Source organism: Pithys albifrons, chromosome Z (assembly GCF_047495875.1).
Source record: "Pithys albifrons albifrons isolate INPA30051 chromosome Z, PitAlb_v1, whole genome shotgun sequence".
NCBI lineage: Eukaryota > Metazoa > Chordata > Aves > Passeriformes > Thamnophilidae > Pithys > Pithys albifrons.
The window spans coordinates 41,458,919-41,473,568 of NC_092497.1; the positions used below are offsets into that span (position 1 = coordinate 41,458,919).

At 37.4% G+C, this 14,650-nt stretch overlaps 1 protein-coding gene across 2 annotated transcripts in view; it reads left to right on the forward strand.

The window, feature by feature from the left end:
• Positions 1-14,650, forward strand: part of PTBP3 (polypyrimidine tract binding protein 3) — a 45,797-nt gene that overhangs the window by 7,422 nt on the left and 23,725 nt on the right. For both annotated transcript variants that reach the window (XM_071580027.1, XM_071580028.1), the window contains exons 3-6: positions 4,985-5,054; positions 7,365-7,528; positions 8,368-8,514; positions 12,672-12,836. In XM_071580027.1, coding sequence (XP_071436128.1) covers positions 5,030-5,054; positions 7,365-7,528; positions 8,368-8,514; positions 12,672-12,836 — 501 coding nt within the window. In that variant the 5' untranslated portion in view covers positions 4,985-5,029. The remainder of the gene's footprint in view (positions 1-4,984; positions 5,055-7,364; positions 7,529-8,367; positions 8,515-12,671; positions 12,837-14,650) is intronic.

Here is a 14,650-nt window from a genome sequence, read left to right on the forward strand (position 1 = left end):
CTTGCAGCAATAATTTATTTGTTGCCTTATAGAATCTTGTAAAAAAATATACACAGCTGTAATTTATATTCATGGAGAGAGGTGGTTTTTGAAAGAAATATTTTCCCTTAAAATTGTCTCTCTTTTCTTGTTGTTCTAGTAAAAAAACTATGATTATATCCTTCCTTGTTCTTGACTTCAGAATAATAGTCTAGAAAGGTGACTAGCTGAATTCTAGGAAAACCATCTATGCAAATGCAAGTTTCTCTGAAACTGTCCCATTTTTAATTAATTGAACTGTACTGAAGAATTTGTGACTTTTAGAAAACAAGAGAGGAAGAAAATGCTGCAGTTGAAAGCTGTGGGGGGTGGGGATGGTGTCAAAGGGTGGTTTTATTTACATTCAGACATTTAAAAATATTAAAAGGTTGTTTATAGGATTCATTGATTCCAGAAGTAATGCTAAACAGATACCTGCCATATTTTTAACATGTGGATGTATTCTAAAGAAGTCTTTTTGAATACTAGACTTACCCTTCTGTTTCCAACTGTGTCAGACTCCCAAAGACTTTAGAAACCTACAGTTGCTGACTTTCAGATGTATGTTATGTGTTTTTGCAATGAATGCAGTGGGTTTTACACTTGAATTGCAGAATCATTAGCATAACTTATTATCAGAAATTGAAAACTCTTAAAACAGCCTAAGTAATTTTGGGTAAGGTGAGTGTTGCTGTAGTCGAAAGTTGTGTGATGTACCTTGTTTAGTAAAGGAAATTGCCCGTGGTAGGTACAGAAGAATACTTCATTTCATTACCCTATCTTTCAGTGCCACAGGCTGTAGAGGCCCTTTACTGGACTGACTACTTGGCACTTTAAATGTTACCTGTTTTTAAAAGACATGTCCAAAATCAAACTTAAGTTTTCCAAGAAGCTGGTTCCTAGTTTGTAGGCAATATCTAAAGGAAAGAGTAAACTTGAACTAGCTGTAAGATGCTCTATTGCTCTTACCTTACCTGTCACTACTTAATAATCTCACAGAAATGCAAAAATGTTCCTATGAAGTAGGAGAAGTGGAAAGTCTTACGGTTTAAGAAAAAGTGGTCTTAAAGTGTTAAGAAATCATTAATGTGTTTGGAATGATGTACTACTGCAGGAACAGAGGAGGGTGTCACAGCCTTGATTTGGTAGCTGTCCTTGGGTTGAACAATTCCATTTATCTCATTTCTCACAGGTATCACAGGAGTATTTACTCTGTGATTGATACAGTCATTCTGACACTGGAAGAGAAGGATGGTGCTGCTTTCTGTGAGTGTAGCTTTAAGCTGGAAAAAGTGATTATGAGGGAGGGGTTATGCTTATATTTGTCCTGCCCCTTCACTTTGCCTCGTGCAGCCTCATGGGGAACTGTTGGGAGCAGTTCACTGAGGCTGAGTAGCTCCTGCTGTGCTGTGGAAACTGAAGCGGTGGTGATGGCACCAGGGCAGTGCGAGCTCACATCTATGCTGAAAGGAGTGCCTGTCAGGGTAGCTTTGCAGATGGATTAGGCTGCTCTTTTGACTGTTTCTGAGCTGGACTTAAATAGTGAGTAACTAGGAAGTAGCCAGCGGAAAAGTTATGTACAGAGACAGAGGAGGGTCCTGGTAGGACTCCCTTAGCCTCTGTAGAAAGATTTTTGTAAGACACTATCTAGGGCACACTACCTTCTTGTGTGGACATTTCTGCACCTAAGGCCTTGCCAGCTCTTTTACCAGGGCAGCCTGGAGCTGATCTTTGCCACCACATTAAATGCTTCATCTTACAAAGTATTTAGAAAATAATTCTTTCATTTCTCACTGCAAAAGGAGAAGATTGAACACAGGGTCTTCATGAATTTGACTGTCATTTGTTTGTGGATTCTTTATGAATAAGTTGTGAAGATACTGAACAAGTAAATGTAATCTTTTTCACTAACCTAGTATATTCCAAACATAAGCATTTAATAATCCATTTGCAGGAGAACTGCCGTCGTGTCAACTTATTGCATTCTTCTGTGTTTTTGGATTTAGTTTGTTGCTTTCAGTCAGTGACTGAGAAGGCTTATCAGTTATACTGCCGGCTAAATAAGGAGATGATGAAAAGGATTTTTATAATACTCTTGTACTTCAGAAATATCTCAGTCGGCCTCCTGCATTCCTAGCAGTTGTCTTATACCTCATCCTTCCAAGTGGCCTGGTAGAGTACATAAATGTGTTGTAATAGTATGGGAAGGTATGTAACTTAGTATGGATATGAAAAGGTAAAAATGGGAATATTGTTTTGGTGGAGCATTCAAACAATAACAAAAGGTGTAACCAACATCTGGTTGTAAGAAACTTAGGTTTTATAATCAGGGTTCTAAACTTAGCAAGTCTGTGCCAACCAATTATTCTACAGTGACTTGATTTAATGTTTCATTGTTTTGGTGTTTTTTTTTTTTATTTTTTCTTTCTTTTTTTAAACTTTTTTTTTAACACGGAAGTGTAAAGTATGTTCACTTAAAAACATTTCTTGTATCAGGTTGAAAATACAAAGGCAGTTACACATTTGAAATGTGTTGTGAGAAGACCAAAGTTTTGCCCCTCTTTTATTAGACCAAGTAAAGAAGTTGACTATGTGATGAGCTTGAGGTTTAAGGGAGTTTCATTGTGTTTTGTCTGCGATGTGAACAAGTTAATCGTTGTTAGCATAAAGGCAAAATCCAGGGAACTGTCTTAGGAGATAGTTGATTCAAGGATGTATCAATGCAAGTACAGGCACATGTCATTACTGAAAGCTGTAATTTTGTGGTATCATCTTTCTACTCCTGAAGCTGGTTTAGTCCCATATCCTGGAGCAGCTCATTGTGTGCTGCAGTGAGCTACAGCTTCAATTGTGTGGGTACAGGGCAGCTGTATAGAGAGTTGTAACACAGATTGCTGCAGCCACATGAATTGTGTTTCTTTGTGTGTATGTTAAAGACAGAGGAGGTTGGGAAATATTTTTTTCTGAAGAAGTCTTTTTCAATATCAGTGTATATAAAATTAAATATAAAATTATGAGACTACATGTTAAGTCCTTGCAATTAAGTTATTTCTCAAAATAATAATAGATGTATTTGGAGCCAAGGTTTATAATGAGCCCACAGAACAATTAAAAGTTGCTCAAAAAAGGCATCTGCTGCCAGAGTTGGATGTGCTAAAATACCAAACTTTTTCAAAGCCTTCCTGAAAAATGCAGAGATTTCTTCTCTTGAATAAATGGTGAGTTAAAAAAGACAACTGGAGTTACATCAGTAGTGGGTTTTTTTCCTCCCCTCCAGTAAGTGAAAGACAAGGCTGATGTAGTAAAAGATGATTCTTGCTATCAGCACATAAATCTGCTTTTGTTTTATTTGTAGGATATGCATTTCACAATCAAAATATGCTCTTCTGGTGCAAAACTTGGACACTGATGTACTCAAAGTACTGATAATAAGTGAAAATTAATACTTATCTTACTTGTTAGTTGCATTCCAGTATTGGTGCAAGTACCATGTGATATGTATTAGACATTTCGTGACCATTTTGTTGACATTTCTTTAAGATACGGGGTTTGTATTTTTTAGTTCTCTTAATGTAGAAATGATTCTACTGTTTGCCACAATTAGATGTTGCATTTAAATATACCGTTGAGTTTCCTGGTTAGAAATGGTAAGTGTGTATTGTTGTTGGAGAGGAATGAACACACCCCTGTTTTCCTCCATCCCACACCAGGACCTGCACTCTTTCCTGTGCAGCTAAATTTGGCTGAAAAAGTTTTTCAGCACCCTACACAGTCTTGTGTTGCGAATGACCTTCCCACACTGGGGAAACAGCAGGAACACGTGGTTAACAAGGATGGAAAGAACCAAACTGCTCCTTTAAGCACAGACAGCTTAAAAATCAGTACCGGGAGAAGTACTTTTGCAGCCAGTACAAGCCAGCATGTCCCATCTCCTCTTTCTTTGCAGTGGATCCTGGCACTCTTTCAGCTGTTTAACTAATCTAACTCAGCACAGAGTGCTGGTAGATTGGAGAATTGATTCATCTTGTGGAAAAAGTCTTGGCCGCCACGTCTGGTATAAGATAAACAGTTCATGCCCATGAGCAAGTGGGAATGCTGGACCAAGGGCAATGGGAACCTCTCCTTCCACCGAAGTGGAGAGGCATTGTTTGAATTAACATATTCCATCTTGTAGAATCACTCCCTTAGTATCAACTTTCTCATTAAAATGCTTTTATGGAAGAGTATGGTGAAAATTTCAGGAACATTAACTGCCCTTCAGAGGTGTTGTGGTACCTTGTTTCTCACTGGCATTTTGAAGCTGATGCTTGGCTGGAATACTACAGCAGCCTCAATGAGGAATCAGCCTTGACAGACAGCTACGTGCTGATTTTTAAATGAAGGCTCTGTAGTGCTCAAACTCCTCTCTCTTACTAGTTAGAACCTCAAATTGTCAGTATTCTTAAAGTATATACTTTTGATTTTCAGTACAATTTTTTCTAAATACATATGACTTACCATCTAATTCTCAGGACAAGGGTCAGGTGTTTTTTTAAAACTGCCATAGGTGTATTTAAATATGTCTTGAGTTAGTTTTGCTCTGTGTCCAGTCACAAATGCTGACTTTACCCTCTGTGGCTGTGTGTTTGCTCATATGTGGAAAAGAATATTGTATTGCAGACCCAAAGCCTGCAGCCAGCTCATTTCTTTTCATAAGCATTCTTAAGCATTATTCTTGATATTTTAAAATGTAAACTGTGGTGGCCTAAGTATAGGTAAGAAGTGTCACAGCTGAACTTGCTTACTTCTTGAGATGTGGGAAAAGCTATGTGGTTGGCATTTTTGTTCCTGATAAATAACTTCCTATTGTATAGAAAGGAGATGTTCTTGGGAAGACTAAATTACAGGAGCTGTTGCACTTTTATGTTAGGTTTTTTCTATTTCTCTGTAACAGCTTTTACTAGTAACCTTGTCTTTTATTTCTTAGTGTGTGGGTCCTGGCAGACTTCTGGTGCCTAACAGGCCATTTGCCATGAGCAATTCTACTCCAGCTACAGGTACTCATTAAAAAAAAATCAGTTCTTCAACAGTGTGTATTTTCTCTGTTGTGGTGGTGATTTTTGTTTTTTGTTGTTTTCTTTTGTTGTTGTTGCTGGGGTTTGGGTTTTTTGTTTTTTGTTTATTTGTTTTGTTAGTTTTTTTTTTTTTCTTGTGTGTGTGTTTTATTCTTTATTGTCACCACAAGCATCGTTACCTGAACTGTAATCTGACTCCAAACAGTACAGGCACTGAAGCCTATCCAATTCCTTGACAGAACTGAGGAACTCCAAAACTGAGCAGTAGAAATGGACAAAAAATAAAATCTGTTTTCTGTAATAATGATCAAGCAAGTAGCCTTCTATACAGATTGTCAAGGGCCTATTCAATTTTCTGGTAGTTGAATGTTTGAAAGAAATTTGTTTTGAAGTTTTTCAGCGCTATCAGGATTACAAAGACACTCAGTTTGGTGGAACATAAGGCACATTATGTGGATTCATGATAAGAAGTTCAGTGACGCCCCTTGGTGTTCTTGTTCTTGCTTTCTGCACTACCTCCAGAACTTCTTGTGCAGACAGTCGTGATTTGGTTTCAGATGTTTTCTGCCAGTTCTCGTCTCCAGGCAATCTCTCCATAGCTTGAGATGAATGGTCATGTTTTTGCAAGGGAAGCAGTAAAAAAACCCCTACTTTTTTCTTTTTCCTGATCAGATGTTTTCTATATGTGGCACAGGTTACTGTTCAGGTATGTAATGGAAAACTAGCAGAATGGGATTTTTTTGAGACCTAGTGGTAAGTTGGATAGACAGATGCAGAGTAAGGAAACCGGGTCTATTTAGGTGATGGCTCAGTGTGAAACCACAGTCACATGTGGTTCAGACATGTTTGACTGTACTCCCATGCTAAGAAATTTATATTCTGCCCTCTGCATGTCTTGAGAAAGATGCAGTTAAGTCTAGTTTTAGTTCAGAAATTGAGACAAAGCTAGGAACTGCTTCCTTTGGTAGTACTTCCAGCATAGGTGGACTTGAAGTATCAATGGCCAGTGGCTGCATAAGTTAACTTTGAGTCAAGGTAACTTAGTAAAGTCTAGGACATCTTGTCCATTTTGAACCTGAAAAGTTAAAAATAGAATGGATTGGTAGGCTTTAAGAGTAATATATCCTGCCATGGCTTGGTACTGATATGTGTTTAATATGTGTTACAACTGTACCAAATATTCACATTTTTCAGAATACATATAAAGAATATGAAGCCATTTAAAATTTCTTAATGCAAAAATCAACCCATAACAGATTCTTACATTTTGCAGGTGTGAAAATTGTTAACTTGGCTTGTAAGTATGCCATGGTTGGGGCTTAGGTCTTCTAATATGGAGTTTTAGAGTCTTCCATTAATAAGAGAACCCTCTGTAAACATCATTATACAGAACGACTTGTGTGAACCACTTCTTAGTCTTAGACTCTACTCAAAACCTGCAGCAAAATCTGAAATTTCTTATAAAGTTCATACAGATATTTCTTCCTCATCTTTTGATGGTCTCTTGGGAGGCAAATACAAGACATTAGATATTAGACTGTCTCTCTTGCTTTCATAATGATTGCTTCTAGAACAATATGTCCGTTCCAGATATGGTGTTCTGTGTAAAAGTGCTCTCAGGAACACTAAGTCATCTTGAAATGTAATCATTGGTCACTTACCTGTTACTGGATCTGAATAGGCAAAAAAAAAAAAAAAAAAAAGGTAGTTTGCCAAAGTGGAAGACTTTAGAGTTTGCATGGAATTCATGCTGTCTATAATTTTCCAAGATTTTTTAAAACTTAAAATCATGTGGAATGGCAAATTTTCTTTAATAAAATGAATAAATGAAAAACTCCTTGAGTTTATTTATATCACAGCTGCAGGAAGGTAAATTAGCCAGAAAAAAAATATGTATTACATGCAAATTACAACTTACCCCTCTTCTGTGCTACTAACATTTGCAGATATCTTATGTGAGCTTTTGGGAAGAAGTTATTGGCCTCTGTGTCTGTAAGATTTAAAAAATCTCCAGCAAGCCAAAGTTAAACCACAAGAAAATAAACAAGCCCAAACCAAACCCAAACAAATGTAACACACTTCCCCCTTGCAGCTGAGATTTGGAATACCCAATGAGGTCTTCTTACACTGTACTTTGGTTATACATGAACTGTCCTTTCCTAAGATTCAAAGAGCTATAACTAAGTCAATGTCAGTGCTCAGGCAACAGTTTCTCTCTTTTAGGTTTTGGTATCTACACTGTGCAATAAGTGTCTTGTTTGCTTGTCTGTCTCCTTCCCTAAAATATTTTAGATAATGAGAAGAAAAAAATCAGGAGAGGCAAATCACCATGTTCTCCTTCTCGTGTCCTTCATATTCGTCAAATTCCAAGTGATGTTACTGGAAGAGAAATAGTTTCATTAGGTATCCCTTTTGGCAAAGTAACCAATGTCTTGATGCTAAAAGGAAAAGGTCAGGTATGTAATTTTCAGTGTTTCAATTACAAGAGCAGGGCTGAAGATGTGGTTCATGTTCTGACACTTTTCATCTTGTGTTTGACTGAAATGATTGCAACAATGTCTAAATATTTCATTGATAGCTCAAGATTTTCTTATTTTCAAATGTGAAAGGATGTTATGAAAGTCTAAGTTTTTAATACTTTGAATTAAGTAATGAATGAGATAGTTCTTAATAATATTGCTAAACATTATATCTATTTTATATAATATGTATGATAAAGAACTATATTGTCACTATTGATGTAGACATGGGGCTTGAAATAGCTTACCTGATTAAGTACTAAAATGCCTGAGTTTTTTCATGTCTTCTTAATCCTACAGATGTGACACAGTAGTTCACATAATGAATAAACACTGAAATCCTAAAAATAATAGTAATTCGGTCAAAAAATTATGTAGAGCACTGAGCTGGTTTAATATAATATGTAAACTGATGTTTAGTGTTCTCTTCCTGCTTTTTCAATGAGGATGTGCTACCTAGCTAATGTGTAAATTCAGGAATCCAACAAATTCATTAGCACTGTGGCAGTTTTAGCAGCATTGCTTCTCATATGTCATACTTATTCCACCTTTTCTTTAATGACTTAATGTACTTAAAATGTAAAACTTTCCAAGAAAACCCACAAAATCTGTAAACATGCACACACAAGTGCATTTTAATGCTGAGCAAATCAGTACTGTACTTTCATATAATCATTTTCTAGGGAGAGTGGAATTGGAGAAAAAATGGTGCTTTGATGCTTTGTTCTCTCTCATAAACAAAACCAGCACTGAAATCAGCTATGTATTGTTTGCAGGCATTTTTGGAAATGGCTACCATAGAAGATGCTGTTTCTGTGATGAGCTACTATGCTCCTGCTCCCCCTCACCTCCACGGTGAGCCAGTTTATATTCAGTATTCCAATTATAAAGAACTTAAGACTGACAATCTACATAATCGGGCTGTAAGTATAATATTTCCATTTAACAGGATAAAATTGCCTGAGTGGCATACTGGTTTGGGCAAGGACAGAGTTAATTTTTCTCATACCAGCTTGTGTCACAAAATACCAAGGCCTTATCTGGCCTCTCACATTGCCCTTCCAGTGTGAGGGCATAAGAAGTTGGGAGAGGATCCAGCTGGGACTGCTGATCCCAACTGACCCAAGAGGCATCCCACACATATGATGTTGTGCTCAGCATTGAAAGCTGGGGGAAGGGCAAGGAAGGGGGCATGTTCAGAGGTGTGGCGTTTTAATTTCTAGGTAGCTGTTATGTTCAGTGAAGCCATACTTCCCTGGAAATGTCTGAACATCTTTCTGCGAAGGGGAAGCAGTAAAGAAATTCCTTATTTTGCCTCACTTGCATGTGCAACGTTTGCTTTACCTGTTAAACTGTCTGTAACTCAACCCATGGGTTTTCTCACTTTCTCTGTTCCAATCCTCTCCCCCATCCTGCTGGGGGGAAGTGACTGAGCAGCTGTAGGTGCCTACCAGGGTTAAACCACAATATTAGTAAATAAGAGACTACTTTGCTCCACAACAGTAGTCAAATTCTGATATATATATATATTGTCTATCTTTTTCTTTAAGCAGTAACTTCTTTCAGACAGGCACTTCTCAATAGCTGTATAATTACTGTGGAGGAACTTAAGTTCAAAAAAATAATTCATCCTGATAAGCAGGAAATCAAGTGAAGGTGGCTTGGATGAACAAGATATTCCTAACTGACTTTAAACATAAAAGAGAGGTATAGAAAAGTTAGAATCATGTGCAGGTGCCCCAGAAGCATTACAGAGCATTATCTGAATATGCAGGGGTGCAGTTAGGAAAGTCAAAGACTGCATGGAGTTGCCTCTGGTGAGAGATATGAAAAGCAGCAAACTCCTCAAAGTGTATCAGCAGTGAAATAAGATTTTTTTGTTGTTGTTGATATGGGGGTCTGCTATTGAATGGGGCAGGGACCCTGGTAACAAAGGACATACAAAAGACTGAAATTCTGGATGCCTTCTTTTCATCCTTTAGTGGTTGAGACTTGCCCTTGGGATTACCAAGCAATTGAGAAGTGGGAAAGCCTCAGTGAAGGAAGTAAAGAAGAATCTCATTAGGGAATATTTAAATGAACTGGATAAATAAAAAGTCTTTGGCCCTAGGGAGATACAGTTGTGACTGCTGAGGGAGCTTGTTGATGTCATTACAATTCCACTTTTATGGTTTTATGAGGTAATGGCAATTGGAGGAAATCCTGAGGACCAGAATAAAAGAAAATCTCTCTCCTATATGAAAGAAGGACAACGAGGAAGATCAGCCTTAATTTGGTCCTTGGGGAGGGAATGAAGGAATTCGTCCTGGAAACCATCTGCAAAAGTTCTAAGGAGAAGCAAGTGGTTAGGAAAAGTCAGCATGGGTTTTTAAAAAGGATGTAATGCCTTACGAATGTGATGGTCTTACTTGGTGTGATGGCTGGTTTGGTGGATGAGAGGACAGCAGTGAATATTGTTTATCTTGACTTTGGCAAGACTTCAACATTGTTTCCAATAACATCCCAATAGATAAACTAACTAAATGCACTTCTGTTAGGTAGATGGTGAGGTGATTTGAGAGGTTAAAATGATTGTGACCAGTGGCATGAAAAATAGCTGGGGTCCAGTCTCTAGCAGTGTACTCTGGGGGCTGATACTTTGTCCAATACTGTTTTGCATGTTCATTAATGTCCTGACTGATGGGATTGGGAACATCCTCAGCAAGTTTGCTGACAAGACAGACCTGGGAAGAAGTAGTTGACTCACAAAATGGTTGTGCTGTCATTCAGAGAGACCTTGAAAATGCTGGCGAAAGGGACTGACAGGAGGAGCCTCATTAAGTTCAATAAAGGGAAACGCCAACTCATGCATCTGAAGAGTAACCTTAGGTACCACTTTACACTGGTGCTGACCAGCTGAGAAGCCGCCTGGTAGATGTGCCAAGCACCAGAATTAATTTCTTTCTTGTAGTTTTGAAGTATTAGAAATGAATTTCTTAAGATTATGAATTGAAAAATGCAGATGACTGATTTACATCCTAATCTCTAAGCAAGGAACTAGTCTTTGCACAACAAGATCAGAGTATACGAACCATCATATTACAGCTGAAAACTGTTTGGATTTTAAATTCCTGGATGAATTTCAATTGACTCATTTAGATATATGTTATATACTGTTATGTGCATATTGTGATTTTTTTCTGTAAGAATGTTGCAAGTAGTGTTTGGGTCATAAATCATTGCTCACTTTTCATTTGTGCTCACACAAAAGTCACTGAAGTCTTGCAAGCTTGTCAGTCTAGTAGATGTTACTTGATTCTTTCCTCATCCAAGATTGTTGGATTGGTTTATTATCTGCACAAACAAATAAACAGGAAGATTTTTTTTTAAGGATGTGGTTTATGTAATGGTCAAATATAATGGTATGTAATTTTGCAAATATAATGGTCACCAACCAAGAGGGGGCGGCTCCCAAGCACACACTCTTCAGTCAGCGAGAGGGTGAACAAAGATGCAATTTATTAAAGAAAGAGCTGACCTATAAAGGGTCGCTTAGGGGAGGTGCTTGAAACTGGGTGGAAATTTAAAGGGGATTGGGTGGGGGTGAGTCGGCAACCATTAAACATCCAATAAGAGCAGTCTCGGAAAGAGGAGGGAGGTCTGAGGGGAAGGCTTTGGAACTTGAACACGATTGGGCGAGGGCAGGGGCAGAGTTGATTACTGACAATCAGCCACCCAATGGGGAAACACTTGTCAAATTACAAGAGAACTAACCAACAGAACCTAGGGATTGGGGCAGAATGGGCAGAAAGGGCAGGCACATTGCTGGTGGATATGCCGGCAGAGAGGCACTGCCCTGGCCTGGCAGATGGCCCTGGTGCCTCAGCGGCACCGTGACTCATTAGGGACAAGCCACAGGGGGGTTACACTGGAGGGGAATGAACGTGGGGGGTAGAAACCGCAGGGGGGTACAGAACCAAGAACCTGTACGAAATCTTCCGCAACATCCAACATTCAAAGTTCCAGTGTTTCAAGTTTACTGTCCATCTCTATTTTTGTTGGCTCTGGTTCTTCTTGATCCTCATATATCCGCTGCTGATAATGTTCTTTCCATTCTTCATATGTTATTTGTTTTCCCACACAAATAAAATTTCATGTATCTCTTTCTGAGTATTTTCAACTCGGTGCATGGCACTTGTTTTCTTCTATAAAAATATTTTCTACTTTTAAAAATAGGGGGTTGACACTTATGACTCTTACATTTGAGATTCATATAAATTTTAAGAGACCTTAGCAGAGCAGCTGAACACTATGTTATTGTCCTGATATCTAGGCTCAGGTCCGAAGTACAGATTATTTTGCATGGTGATCTTTTTCTGAAATTAGGTAGTGTCTGTACCATGTGCCCTGTTTAGTCTGTCTTCCAAAAAAAGAGTGTAGCTGAAACTTGATTTCAAGTCACAATGGCACATTTGGAAAGGAATGTCTCTCCATAGTACTGTTACTCAGAGATGGTATGAAGATCTTTTTGGGGAAAGCCCATGAAAAACAAGTGTACAGACTTCCAAAGACACAAAACTCTGGTTTGAGGAGTGAGATTTAAACCTGTTTTTTGTGGTTAATAGCTTGGCTTTGAAAGAAGAACAGGGTGTGCACCTTTAAGCTTATCCCCACCAAGTCTCACCTTCTGAAGAGATTGAAATCCTCAGAAAGCAGATCAAATAGTTTTATGTGCACTGACTGGTTGTTAGTCTATTACAATATTACAGTATTGTCATCAATATTGTCATGAACAATATTGCTGGAAAAATATCTAGATTGGCAAAAGCTTACTGAATTAAAGCAAAATTGTGTTTATATGACATAAAGTAATAATAGTGTAACTAAAAAATAGTTGTAATTCTGTGAATTACACTGACTAGTTGTAGGGGAGGGATGTGGAAAGGAAGAAGTATGATTTATCTTTATTGATGTGGAATTTGAATCAATGATAATGTGAAGGAGCTATGTTTTTTATGTGCTTTTCTTTTAAGAAAACTTTTTTCCAGTATGATAATTTGCATGTAAATTAATTAAACTTTCTCCTATGTTGTCATTTCAGAGACACCAAGCTGCATTGCAAGGTGTGAATGCTGTGCAGCATGGAAGCCTGGCTGTTACAGGTGCTCCTGCTGCTGAAGGTCGGCACCTTCCAGCTCAAGGTTCTGTTCTTCGAATCATTGTTGAAAATGTTTTTTACCCTATCACTTTAGAAATGCTGTATCAGGTAATGAGGATTGCTTAAAAAATTACATTCTGTTCCAGTGTTGCTTTAGAATTATTTCTTGCAGTTTAGGGATCTAGGTTTGAAATAGTTCTGCACAAGTGAAATTCCAGTAAACAGGGCTTCTGTACCCAGCATTTCATGTCTTTATTTCCTTTCTGTGAAAGCAGCTACAGACTTGAACTGTTACTTCTAGTTTGTGGCCCCATGATGAGCTAGTGAAATAGTGATTGTTAGGAATTTGTGGATCCATATTTTAGCAATCTTAATACTGAATAACTTCTGTAGTTTGCATTATATTTCAGGGGTTTATATTCACTTTTATAATTCATTGCAAGTGGCATCATACACAAGTTGCTTCAACAAATGTTTTTGATTGTTCATTGACTGTTAGAATAATGATGTTTAACTACCTCTAAAAGCCCAGAATAATGGGATTCTATAGCTATAAAAGACATTACTGTAACTTCTGCTAAGTATTTGGGCTATACTGTTGAGAGTTCTAAGTTCAAAAATAGTAGCTTTATGAGACCACTTTTTATGCCCAAAGGATTTGTTGATACTTTTACAGATACTGCAAAGCTTTTTTAATTACAAGTGAATTTATGCAGGAAAAACCATGCCCCAAGTATCATTTTCTTAAACTAATGTGATTTAAAATAACTGCGATTGTACAAAAACCTGCAGTCCATGAAGGCTTTTTTCCTGCTCTACCACAATCTCAAACAATAGATGATTGTTAGCAACACTTTATTTTTCCTCTTATCTCTTAAAATTTTTTTCTTTCTCAGTTTCTCTCCACCATGATTCTGATTAACTAGTATTGTAGTTCACACTCCCTTGACATCAATGTAGTAATTTGCTCAATCTAAACTTCTGTTTGTCTCTTTGAGTGTTGTTCACTCATTACCAAACTTGTGCAAGTACTGTCTCAACTGCTTAGGATTATTAGTGCACTCAGAATAACCTGAGAACAAGCTTCTGTAGTTGTGAACGCTGTGCTAGTTTTAATAGTGCAACCGCAAAGACAAAACTCATGTTAGTTTACTTTCCTTTGATTGAAGTTTACTTCAGTACAGCAGGACTGTATTTTCAGTCTCTGAAATGCCCAGTGACCCTCATTTAACTCTTTTTGCAATAGGTCTAGAAAATTTAGCAATATTTGAAAAGAGATCTTATTTGCAGTTCTTAACAGGGGCTAATCTTCTCTAGTTAGAGCAGCACTTTGTGCCCAATGACTACAATCTTACATTGCTTTAAGTGCGATAAGGTTAATAGAAATGAAAATTTTCACTGTCAAGTGAAACACTAGTAGGCAAGCTGTCATCCAAAACTTCAATTGTATTTTGTAAGTTATAATTACTTATTAAGAAATTAACTTTTTTAACCATCATTCACGTTAAGTCTTTATCATAAGAAATAGAATATGAAATGTTATCTATACAGAAACAAAATTGTTATATACTGTGTATTTAGGTTTAAAACCAAACAGGAGTACATTGAATTTCATTACCTTAAAAAAATCTTAGTCTTGTGGATAAACATGGAAAAGCATAAGTTAAGAAGCTGTATTTAGGCCTTACTTAAGAGGAAGTGCTTTATGAACAGGAAATCAATGGCTGATTTTAAGTTGCTCTGAAAAGGTTCCCATTCCATTTTTTGAAATGACAAAATGATGACTGCGGCTTTATAATCTTGTTTCTGAGTGATTGAAAAACTGGGCACAAAGAACTGGGACATCAGTCTTGTACCAGTAATTCTGGGCCTGAGGCTTGCAAAAGATACTTATCCTTATCTATGACCTTTCTTTCCATTGC